Raw genomic sequence first — 12,490 nt, 5'->3', positions numbered from 1 at the left:
TTCTTGACTAGTTGAATGTTTTCGTATAGGCACTCTCTTTGGCCACGAATAGCGTCACGTAGGACCCCTGTCTATGGGGAGCGGAATTCACATTTCAAAACAAACTTGCCTTATTGTCTGTCAGGTTATCTGTCAGTTTAGTAAAAAAGGAAACAGATTTGTTTCATGAGATTTAATTGAGGTATTTTGAAATGTAACAGCTAACTAGTTTAATTGCATGCACGCTTTTATTTTTTTAATTACACTCAGGATGTGTGCCCCTTGAAAAGTTTAAAAAGTCCACGCTAACGTTAGCTGTATGACCGATTAGCTGGCAGTAATGGATGCGGGTGAAAAACATCCCACTTCTTGTGCAGATAGGAAGGGATCCGATATACTAAGGCCTGCCTCAATCGATGACTTCGTTGTTTTGAAGCCCATCAGCCGTGGTGCCTTTGGAAAGGTTTACCTTGCACGGAAGAAATGTAATCCACGATTTATATGCAATCAAGGCAAGTGATCAACGGTTTTACCACTGCTATGTACCTCTCCTCCACACCTCAAGTTTCTAATTTTGGGTGTGGCGAACCACTAGTAACAGCTGCTAATGTGAAGGAGTTGGAAATAATTTTCAACTTTTTAAATGTTTAATAAAATGGAAATACCTAACTTACATTGACATTTTGAGGATAATGACACTTTATTGGCTATGAACTTTTCTCCAGGTTGTGAAGAAATCTGACATGCGTGACAAAAATATGGCACATCAGATGAAGGCAGAGAGAGACGCATCGGCCCTCAGCAAAAGTCCCTTTGTCGTGCACCTGTTCTACTGTCTCCAAACAGCAACAAAAGTGTATTTGGTATGTGTTCCCAAAAAGATAAATGGCAACAGTGAGTGACACGTCACTTTCCTAACTGTGGTATATTGCCTCTACATGTTTATGCACAGGTGATGGAATACCTAATTGGAGGAGATGTGAAATCCCTTCTTCACATCTACGGATATTTTGATGAGGACATGTCAGTGAAATACATTTCAGAGGTGGCTCTTGCTTTAGACTACCTCCATCGCCATGGAATCATCCACAGGTACTTTTATTTTTTATTTATTTTATTTTATTTAACCTTTATTTAGCTAGGCAAGTCAGTTATGAACAAATTCTTATTTACAATGACGGCTTACACCGGCCAAACCCGGACGATGCTGGGCCAATTGTGCGCCACCCTATGGGACTCCCAATCACGGCCGGTTGTGATACAGCCTGGAATCGAACCAGGGGGTCTGTAGTGACGCCTCAAGCACTGAGATGCAGTGCCTTAGACCGCTGCGCCACTCGGGAGCCCGAGTGACTATCCATCTTCAAGAAATGTGGGTTTATTTAACATTTTAGTATGATTAAGTTTTGTATTCTGTTCAATCCTTTAGGGACCTGAAGCCAGACAATATGCTTGTATCTAATGAAGGCCACATCAAGCTTACAGACTTTGGCCTCTCCAAAGTCAAGCTTGACAGAGGTATGTGCATACGCTAAACATTTAAATCATTTAGCAGACGCTCTTATCCAAAGCGACTTACAGCAGCCATTAGGGTTAAGTGCCTTGCTCAAGGGCACATCAACAGATTTTTCACCTAGTCGGCTCAGAGATTTGAACCAGCAACCTTTCAGTTACTGGCCCAACACTCTTAACTGCTAGGCTAGCTGCCGCCTAAACCAATGCATCCACCCCCATCCGCTTTCAGGCTTTAGTTTAGTTCTACATTTTAATTCCTTTTCCTCCCAGAATTGAGTCTTGCCGATATTTTGACAACCCCATCTTTGGCCAAGCCTAAACAGGATTATTTCCGCACCCCTGGTCAAGTCCTGTCTTTGATCAGCTCTCTTGGCCTTGTAAGTAAAGTTAATTGCATTTAAGTATGTCATGTATTCATAGACAATACATCAGTAAGGATAGTACATGTGATATGATTGGTTTGTGCAGATACAGTACATTGTTTCCTATTGCCATATTAAATATTCATTCTGTGCTCTCATCCCACCAAACACAGAACACACCAGCAGTGGAGAGCAAGTGCCGCAGGAGCACCTCGGCTGTGTTCAGCCCTATGTCATGTGGGAAAATTGAACAGCGGAAAAACTCGCTCTGTTCGCCCTTGAGGAGACAGAAGGAATACCTGCGTTCCCCTGTCTGCCATAGCCGGACTTTGGGTATGTCTCTTCAATTCTACCTCTGTAAATGACCATGTGTTTCAGTAAAAAAAAAAAAATCTTTAGCCAAAAAGGGCAGACTGGTCAGATCTGTAATCAAACCTGTCCAGAGGAGAGAGTGGATTCTGTTCCCTCAAACTGATTCAAATCGGTCTTTGTTTTGTCAGGACCCAACAGCTTTGTGTTCAGCTCATATGCTTTGACCAAGAGCCTGACTCCCAGGCTGCTCAAGTCCAGAAGGAGGTTTGAGACGATGAGCGCAGGCAGCAGCCAATCATGCCTCTTCCCCTCCACCACGGACTCTGAGGGAGGTGTCAGCCCACTATGGGAGGTAGAGCAGGTCAGAAGCCAGCAGCAAATATCATTCCTTTCATTTCACTCAAATATCTACCTCTGTATTTGTGGGTCATTAGAAGACATGTGTTATTGTTTTCGGTTTGCTTTTCTAGAAGGAGATGGAGAACTTCCTGCACCTATATGGTAGGAATACAAGTGGACCAATGGGAGGAAAGTCGACCTCTGATATGCGAATGCAGCGCCGGGACTCTGCTCTGGCATCGTTGGACAACTTAAACCTACGTGGACAGCTCCACCGAGAACCCAGTACTGGAGAACTGTCCAGGAAGGCCAAAGCGGAACCTCTTGCTGGGAAGAGGCTTCAGTTTAACGAGGTAGAGCAGTCTGCCCCACCCCAGAAGCCTGATCGCTCTCAACCAATCAGAGGCTATGTTTCTGGAGTTGAAGGTCAATGTGCCACCGAAGGGAAACCAAAGGGAGGTCATGTTGTGGTAACCTCAGCAGGAAAGAGAGTGTTTGAGGAGGTGGAAAGAAGTCCTGAGCAGTTGGAATCCCTTTCCAAGAAGAGCGACTCAGCGTACCAGAGGTGTTATGGTGTCCCAGAAATTGCTTTGAAGAATCACACTGGTCTGACAGGGGTGTTTGCCAATGTCCATTTGGAGGTGTTTGGATCTGAGGGTCGAGGGACTGCTGAAGGCCAGGTCTACAAACGCTCCAGTCCCATTGCTGTGGCTAAAAACCTCCTGTGTGAGTTGGATGGACCAGCAGAGGGGGTCTTCATCGAGGGCACGTCATTTGGTGAAGAGCTGAGCAGGAGCCTGAGCGCTGACTCTGAGGGGTCGACTCATGAAATGTCCATCGTCGTCAACAGCCCAACCCCTAAGAGGTCGGCTCAAAGTGCAAAAGAGGGGCGTTGGGCGTTGTTCCATCTAGACGATATACAAGATCACCCAGCAATATCACCCAGTGCCCCACTGCTTCCTCAGCCACCCACCTTCGCTAGTATAGGAACGGCAAGGCCGGGCAACGGGCTCACCCTGAGAGGAGGCAAATCCAAGCACTCCTTCCTCGACCGAGTCCCTGAGCTGGACCCCAGGGTGGCCAAGTCACCCTCGTTCCTCAAGCCCAGGAACGCGGTGGCCTTCCGGAGCTACTGCAGCTCCATCAACCGCTCCAACATGTCGTGGAACTCACGGCTCGGCCTGGGCTCAGTGGGGGCCATGGATACGGTCACTTCAGCCTCCTACCACAGTATGCCCGCTGCTGTCACACCAGTCCAGAAGAGACCCAGCTCCAACAACTCCCTCTATCAGGTAGATGCACAGAGTCGAGTTCCAGGGGTGGAGGGTACAGAGTCGAGTTCCAGGGGTGGAGGGTACAGAGTCGAGTTCCAGGGGTGGAGGGTACAGAGTCGAGTTCCAGGGGTGGAGGGTACAGAGTCGAGTTCCAGGGGTGGAGGGTACAGAGTCAAGTTCCAGGGGTGGAGGGGACAGAGTCGAGAGGGTACAGTGTCGAGTTCCAGGGGTGGAGGGGACAGAGTCGAGTTCCAGGGGTGGAGGGGACAGAGTCGAGTTCCAGGGGTGGAGGGGACAGAGTCGAGTTCCAGGGGTGGAGGGGACAGAGTCGAGTTCCAGGGGTGGAGGGGACAGAGTCGAGAGGGTACAGAGTCGAGTTCCAGGGGTGGAGGGGACAGAGTCGAGAGGGTACAGAGTCGAGTTCCAGGGGTGGAGGGTACAGAGTCGAGTTCCAGTGGTGGAGGGGACAGAGTCGAGAGGGTACAGAGTCGAGTTCCAGGGGTGGAGGGTACAGAGTCGAGTTCCAGGGGTGGAGGGGACAGAGTCGACGTTCAGGGGTGGAGGGTACTGGGCTACATTGAAATGTAGGATCTAAATATAGCTTCAGAGAACTTACATGATACTGTTCTTTATCAGTTATTTATTTGACTAATTTCAGACCCCACAGCCGACGACCACCTCCCACACCCCATTCAGGACCCCTAAGAGTGTCCGACGCGCTCCAGTACCTGTGGAGGGAGTACCGATTTTAGGTACCCCAGACTACCTAGCCCCAGAGCTGCTATCGGGGAAACCACATGGTAAGAGAGGACCATTTCTTGTTTGGGATGTCAAAACATTTCTGAATGTGTGTTGGTATAACTGTTGTCATCCTCTTCACAACTTTACATGAAGGTATACATGTCTGTTGAGAAATCAACAGTCCAGCCATTTTTAACAGGCATTCTTTTTAAGTTTCAGGATGTCGTAAATTTGGTAAGTTGATCATAACCTTGCTAACGTTGCCAGGGGGGAATGAGTGTGCTCTCAGCTTCCCTACATTGCATTCACTGTCTGGCACCAGAGGAAATGGCTGCCTGATTCAAAATGACATGGATGGGTTTCAAAATGCTGGTTCTGGTTACCCCATTGTACTTGCTGCTTCGAGAAGCGGCCCTCAATTCGGGGTGTTGCTGCATCTACAGGAACCCCTGTTTTTATACTTCTGTTGTTCCGTTTTTTAAGCTAGGACTCAGATAGACAGGCGGGAGCGCTCCAGTACACTAGGTGGCGGTAATAGACCATAATGTTGGATGCCAACCGCCAATAAACCCCACAGAAGAAGCGGGGGGCAACAACGGTAGCTAGCTAGGACACCGGTAGACAGTGTCCTTCGCCCCCTTTAAAAAAAAAACTCAGATAATACTTATTTCCCTTTTGACCCACATTTTAAAATCGCATAGACAATCAGGGGAAATCCAGAATACGTTAAGTGTCACACAAGCATGAAGATGGCGTGCTCGGGGGGAGGGGGGGGGGGGGGGGGGCTTTCATGCAGGAACCAATGGGATGCTCGAGGGGGAGGGGTTCCTGCTGATTCAGGAATCCCCAAATGTAGGAACACCCAGAATTTGCGTGCTGCAATCACACTCTATTGGCTGCTTCTGGCCCTCTCTATTGGGTTTGGACCCATGTTGGGGTTAAATTGAGGGAAATTCTAATGGGAAGCCATTTTCAGTACATGGTGTTAAAGATTCTAAAGAGGGTCATTAATGTTTGTCAGAGTGGAGGACTAACATTAGTGACCACTAGATGGGCCTAATTGTAAAGGCACATTTTCAAGCTGATGAAATTTGTTCATTTGTTCAAACATTGAAACATCTATGGGTTTTGTCCAGGAATATGATGTTTGGTGCCCATGGTGTGGATTTAATGCTGGGGGGGAAAAAAACTATCTAATATTGGTTTTAGATTACAATAAATTACATTTATCTTACAAAGTGTAAACAATTGTTCAGGATTCAGTAATGTTAGCAAGCAAAACACAATTACAACACCCCCTCACATCATCCACAATTGTTAAATCTCATATTTCAAGAAGTGTGTGAGTGGATCTTACTGTTATCCCAAATTGTACATTGAAACACTAAGCCTAATGTTTTCCAATTTCCTCAGTTCCTGCTTCCACCACTGTTGAATAGAGACACAGCCTAACAGGACAATAGCACAGTGACACTACGATGATGGTATCTGGTACAGTTGAAGTCGGAAGTTTACATACACCTTAGCCAAATACATTTAAACTCAGTTTTTCACAATTCCTGACATTTAATCCTAATAAAAAATTCCCTGTCTTAGGTCAGTTAGGATCACCACTTTATTTTAAGAATGTGAAATGTCAGAATAATAGTAGAGAGAATTATTTATTTCAGCTTTTATTTCTTTCATCACATTCCCAGTGGGTCAGAAGTTTACATACACTCAATTAGTATTTGGTAGCATTGCCTTTAAATTGTTTAACTTGGGTCAAACGTTTTGGGTAGCCTTCCACAAGCTTCCCACAATAAGTTGGGTGAATTTTGGCCCATTCCTCCTGACAGAGCTGGTGTAACTGAGTCAGGTTTGTAGGCCTTGATTGCACACGCTTTTTTGAGGTCGGGGCTTTGTGATGGCACTCCAATACCTTGACTTTGTTGTCCTTAAGCCATTTTGCCACAATTTTGGAAGTATGCTTGGGGTCATTGTCCATTTGGAAGACCCATTTGCGACAAAGCTGATGTCTTGATGTTGCTTCAATATATCCACATACATTTCCTTCCTCATGATGCCATCTATTTTGTGAAGTGCACCAGTCCCTCCTGCAGCAAAGCACCCCCACAGCATGATGCTGCCACCCCCGTGCTTCACGGTTGGGATGGTGTTCTTCGGCTTGCAAGCAACCCCCTTTTTCCTTCAAACATAATGATGGTCATTATGGCCAAACAGTTCTATTTTTGTTTCATCAGATCAGAGGACATTTCTCAAAAAAGTACGATCTTTGTCCCCATGTGCAGTTGCAAACCGTAGTCTGGCTTTTCTATGGCGGTTTTGGAGCAGTGGCTTCTTCCTTGCTGAGCGGCCTTTCAGGTTATGTCGATATAGGAGTTGTTTTACTGTGGATATAGTTTATTTTGTACCTGTTTCCTCCAGCATTTTCACAAGGTCCTTTGCTGTTGTTCTGGGATTGATTTCCACTTTTCGCACCAAAGTACGTTCATCTCAAGGAGACAGAATGCGTCTCCTTCCTGAGCGGTATGACGGCTGCGTGGTCCCATGGTGTTTGTACAGATGAACGTGGTACCTTCAGGCGTTTGGAAATTGCTCCCAAGGATGAACCGGACTTGTTGAGGTCTACAATTGTTTTTCTGAGGTCTTGGCTGATTTCTTTTGATTTTCCCATGACGTCAAGCAAAGAGGCACTGAGTTTGAAGGTAGGCCTTGAAATACATCCACAGGTACACCTCCAATTGACTCAAATGATGTCAATTAGCCTATCAGAAGCTTCTAAAGCCATGACATAATTTTCTGCAATTTTCCAAGGTGTTTAAAGGCACAGTCAACTTAGTGTATGTAAACTTCTGACCCACTGGAATTGTGATACAGTGAATTATAAGTGAAATAATCTGTCTGTAAACAATTGTTGGAAAAATTACTTGTGTCATGCACAAAGTAGATGTCCTAACCGACTTGGCAAAACTATAGTTTAACAAGAAATTTGTGGAGTGGTTGAAAAACAAGTTTTTTTTTAATGACTCCAACCTAAGTGTATGTAAACATCCGAATTCAACTGTATGTGACTAATCTCTGTTAACCCAGAACAAAAATCTTGGGTAATTTAGTCAGATATGTTTATGTAGTCTGTCCACAAGAGATGAATATTTTACTGACTGTCTGTATCGGTTCCCCCCCATCAGACTTCATGGTGGACTGGTGGGCCCTGGGTGTGTGTCTGTTTGAGTTCCTTACCGGCGTGCCCCCCTTCAACGATGAAACCCCTCTGCTTGTCTTCCAGAATATTCTCAACAGAGGTACTTTGTTGCAGTAACACTGGCGCTAGTCTTTTCCTACTGACTTTGCTGCTTTATTGAGGAAAGGTTTCGCTGTCTACGACTGAGATGTGGTTATCCCACCTACAGTGGGGGGAAAAAACTATTTAGTCAGCTACCAATTGTGCAAGTTCTCCCACTTAAAAAGATGAGAGAGGCCTGTAATTTTCATCATAGGTACACGTCAACTATGACAGACAAAATGAGAATTTTTTCCCCAGAAAATCACATTGTAGGATTTGTAATGAATTTATTTGCAAATTATGGTGGAAAATAAGTATTTGGTCAATAACAAAAGTTTCTCAATACTTTGTTATATACCCCTTGTTGGCAATGACACAGGTCAAACGTTTTCTGTAAGTCTTCACAAGGTTTTCACACACTGTTGCTGGTATTTTGGCCCATTCCTCCATGCAGATCTCCTCTAGAGCAGTGATGTTTTGGGGCTGTCGCTGGGCAACACAGACTTTCAACTCCCTCCAAAGATTTTCTATGGGGTTGAGATCTGGAGACTGGCTAGGCCACTCCAGGACCTTGAAATGCTTCTTACGAAGCCACTCCTTCGTTGCCCGGGCGGTGTGTTTGGGATCATTGTCATGCTGAAAGACACAGCCACGTTTCATCTTCAATGCCCTTGCTGATGGAAGGTTTTCACTCAAAATCTCACGATACATGGCCCCATTCATTCTTTCCTTTACACGGATCAGTCGTCCTGGTCCCTTTGCAGAAAAACAGCCCCAAAGCATGATGTTTCCACCCCCATGCTTCACAGTAGGTATGGTGTTCTTTGGATGCAACTCAGCATTCTTTGTCCTCCAAACACGACGAGTTGAGTTTTTACCAAAAAGTTCTATTTTGGTTTCATCTGACCATATGACATTCTCCCAATCCTCTTCTGGATCATCCAAATGCACTCTAGGATAATAATAATAATATGCCATTTAGCAGAAGCTTTTATCCAAAACGACTTACAGTCATAGCAAACTTCAGACGGGCCTGGACATGTACTGGCTTAAGCAGGGGGACACGTCTGGCACTGCAGGATTTGAGTCCCTGGCGGCGTAGTGTGTTACTGATGGTAGGCTTTGTTACTTTGGTCCCAGCTCTCTGCAGGTCATTCACTAGGTCCCCCCGTGTGGTTCTGGGATTTTTGCTCACCGTTCTTGTGATCATTTTAACCCCACAGGGTGAGATCTTGCGTGGAGCCCCAGATCAAGGGAGATTATCAGTGGTCTTGTATGTCTTCCATTTCCTAATAATTGCTCCCACAGTTGATTTCTTCAAACCAAGCTGCTTACCTATTGCAGATTCAGTCTTCCCAGCCTGGTGCAGGTCTACAATTTTGTTTCTGGTGTCCTTTGACAGCTCTTTGGTCTTGGCCATAGTGGAGTTTGGAGTGTGACTGTTTGAGGTTGTGGACAGGTGTCTTTTATACTGATAACAAGTTCAAACAGGTGCCATTAATACAGGTAACAAGAGGAGGACAGAGGAGCCTCTTAAAGAAGAAGTTACAGGTCTGTGAGAGCCAGAAATCTTGCTTGTTTGTAGGTGACCAAATACTTATTTTCCACCATAATTTGCAAATAAATTCATTAAAAATCCTACAATGTGATTTTCTGGATTTTTTTTCTGTCTCAATTTGTCTGTCATAGTTGACGTGTACCTATGATGAAAATTACAGGCCTCTCTCATCTTTTTAAGTGGGAGAACTTGCACAATTGGTGGCTGACTAAATACTTTTTTTCCCCCACTGTAGCTATCTACCTTAAGTGGAATGTACTAACTGTAAGTCACTCTGGATAGTCTGCTCAATTACTAAAATGTCAAATGTAAATTATTTGTTTCATGGCATCTGTTATGTTCTCAGTGTGACATGCCTTTTATGGCAAAGTAAAATCATGCATTTATTTTGTTTAATCTCAGATATTCCATGGCCCGAAGGTGAGGAGGAGCTATCCCACAATTCCCGGAATGCCATAGAGATCTTACTCACCATGGACATGAACAAACGGGCTGGTCTCAAAGGTAAGGGTTTCTTTGGCCAGTTTAATGCAGTTCAGTTTAACCAGTAATAACAGTAATAATACCATTTTGAAATTGACAATTTTATTTATTTATAATGATTCCATTTTTGCTGCTACAACCCATATTTGTTTTTGTTTCTGCGTCAGAACTGAGGAGCCACACTCTGTTTGCGGGGTTGGACTGGGATAACCTTCAGAACCAGAGCATGCTCTTCATTCCTCAGCCGGAGGACGAGACGGACACGTCGTACTTTGACGCAAGAAACACTGCACAGCACCTCGTCATGTCTGGCTTCCGTCTGTAGGCTTGCTCTCCAGGGTTGGGGTCAATTCAGGAAGTACACTGAAATATCAATTCTCTTCAATGCTTTTCCATTTGGGATGATTTAATATATACAATTTTTTTTTGTGTGAATTAGTTGTTGAATATTTGTACTGTGTCGACTTAACAGCACAACTGTCTTTTTTATCCACATAGCACCATGTTTCCCTGCTCTTCTATGCACCTGCCATTTGTGAAGTGACTGCTATGATGATCCATTTCTTCTTCATGCAGCAGGTCATATACACTACATCTGTATGCATGCTCTTCACAAAATGTTTTTACATGTTATAAATACAAATAAAACGGTTGTGTGAAGTGATTAAAAACAGTTTTTTTCTTCTGTGACAAAAGAAGAACAAAAACAGGAAGGGAGGAAGGTCTTTAAAAGATGGGTTAAAAGTTTTGTAGCATTTCAGCCATTAGTTTTGAAAGTAGCACTCGAGCCAAAATGTGTCCCCGAACATTGTGTACAACGTCATCCATTTCGTATGATATTTTACTTCCTGCATTTTTTCTTTCTTTTTGCAATTCATATGATACTTGTGTGTATATATAAATTATGTGGGCACCCCTTCAAATGAGTGGATTTGGCTATTTCAGCCACACCCGTTGCTGACAGGTGTATAAAATCGAGCACACAGCCATGCAATCACCATAGACAAACATTGGCAGTAGAATGGCCTGTACTGAAGAGCTCAGCGACTTTCAACGTGGCACCGTCAAAGGATGCCACCTTTCCAACAAGTCAGTTTGTCAAATTTCTGCCCCGGTCAACTGTAAGTGCTGTTATTGTGAAATGGAAACATCTAGGAGCAACAATGGCTCAGCCGCGAAGTGGTAGGCCACACAAGCTCACAGAACTGGACCGCTGAAGCATGTAGCGCGTAAACATAGTCTGTCCTCAGTTGCAACACTCACTACTGAGTTCCAAACTGCCTCTGGAAGCAACGTCAGCACAATAACTGTTCGTCGGGAGCTTTAATGAAATGGGTTTCCATGGCCGAGCAGTCGCGCGCAACACACAAGCCTAAGCTCACCCTGCGTAATGCCAAGCGTCAGCTGGAGTAGTGTTAAGCTCACCGCCATTGGACTCTGGAGCAGTGGAAACGCGTTCTCTGGCGTGATGAATCACGCTTCACCATCTGGCAGTCCGGACAAATCTGGGTTTGGCGGATACCAGGAGAGCGCCACCTGCCCCAATGCATATTGCCAACTGTAAAGTTTGGTGGAGGAGGAATAAAGGTATGGGGCTGTTTTTCATGGTTCGGGCTAGGCCCCTTAGTTCCAGTGAAGGGAAATCTTAACGCTACAGCATACAATGACATTCTAGACGATTCTGTGCTTCCAACTTTGTGGCAACAGTTTGGGGAAGGCCCTTTTCTGTTTCAGCATGACAATGCCCCCGTGCACAAAGCGAGGTCCATACAGAAATGGTTGGTCGAGATTGGCGTGGAAGAACTTGACTGGCCTTCACAGAGCCCTGACCTCAACCCCATCAAACCCCTTTGGGATGAATTGGAACGCCGACTGCGAGCCAGGCCTAATCGCCCAACATCAGTGCCCAACCTCACTAATGCTCTTGTGGCATTGTGTTGTGTGACAGAACTGCACATTTTAGAGTGGCCTTTTATTGTCCCCAGCACAAGGTGCACCTGTGTAATGATCATGCTATTTAATCAGCTTCTTGATATGCCACACCTGTCAGGTGGATGGATTATCTTGGCAAAGGAGAAATGCTCACCTAACAGCGATGTAAACAAATTTGTGCACCAAATTGGAGAGAAATAAGCTTTTAGTGCGTATGAAAAATGTCTAGGTTATTTTATTTTAGCTCATGAAACTTGGGACCAACACTTTACATGTTGCGTTTATTTTTGTTCAGTATATTATAAATGACATGCAAACAACAATCTAAGGCAGAAAAGGAGAGAAAGCTTTAGATTCATATTTAGTAGAAAGTTTAACAAATCCAATGGCTGTGAAAATATCATCAGCTCTATTGCAAATGTACATTATGATCCCTATATTATTTTGATATAGATTCATATACTACATCAATACATTAGAATACAATTAAAATATTGCACTTTTGTCAATATAATATAATATCTTATCTATTATTGTTTACAACTTACACAAAACTAACTCAAAACCAAAATGTTTTAGATCTAACAGATTTAAAACTCCATTACGTAGAAAGTATTCAAACATAACCATTGTCAGTCAGACCAAATTAACACTTCCATGGACAATGTTCCTTTACAAAAAAAAAAAATAATAAAATCACATTGCTACA

At 44.3% G+C, this 12,490-nt stretch overlaps 1 protein-coding gene across 9 annotated transcripts; it reads left to right on the top strand.

The window, feature by feature from the left end:
• The first annotated feature begins 70 nt into the window (after nt 1-70).
• On the top strand, nt 71-10,520 carry LOC121549733 (serine/threonine-protein kinase greatwall-like). Of its 9 annotated transcripts, XM_045210391.1 has the most exons (14): nt 71-491; nt 705-842; nt 932-1,071; nt 1,409-1,497; nt 1,765-1,871; nt 2,030-2,189; nt 2,357-2,529; nt 2,639-3,799; nt 4,440-4,581; nt 4,736-4,756; nt 7,714-7,827; nt 9,769-9,870; nt 10,017-10,207; nt 10,348-10,520. In XM_045210391.1, exons 2-13 carry the CDS (start codon nt 723-725, stop codon nt 10,172-10,174), a joined length of 2,487 nt encoding a protein of 828 aa, XP_045066326.1. In that variant the 5' UTR covers nt 71-491; nt 705-722; the 3' UTR covers nt 10,175-10,207; nt 10,348-10,520. The 9 variants fall into 9 exon arrangements, 8 of the variants coding, with proteins under 8 accessions (XP_045066326.1, XP_045066325.1, XP_045066327.1 ...); XM_045210390.1 differs by having other exon boundaries at nt 10,017-10,520; XR_006657752.1 differs by lacking the exons at nt 9,769-9,870; nt 10,017-10,207; nt 10,348-10,520 and adding an exon at nt 5,936-6,013 and having other exon boundaries at nt 7,714-7,795.
• Nucleotides 10,521-12,490: the final 1,970 nt, after the last annotated feature.

The sequence above is a fragment of the Coregonus clupeaformis genome, chromosome 34 (assembly GCF_020615455.1).
Source record: "Coregonus clupeaformis isolate EN_2021a chromosome 34, ASM2061545v1, whole genome shotgun sequence".
Lineage (NCBI taxonomy): Eukaryota > Metazoa > Chordata > Actinopteri > Salmoniformes > Salmonidae > Coregonus > Coregonus clupeaformis.
Note: the sequence above shows the minus strand (reverse complement) of the source record. Positions and strands in the feature narration are given on the sequence as shown.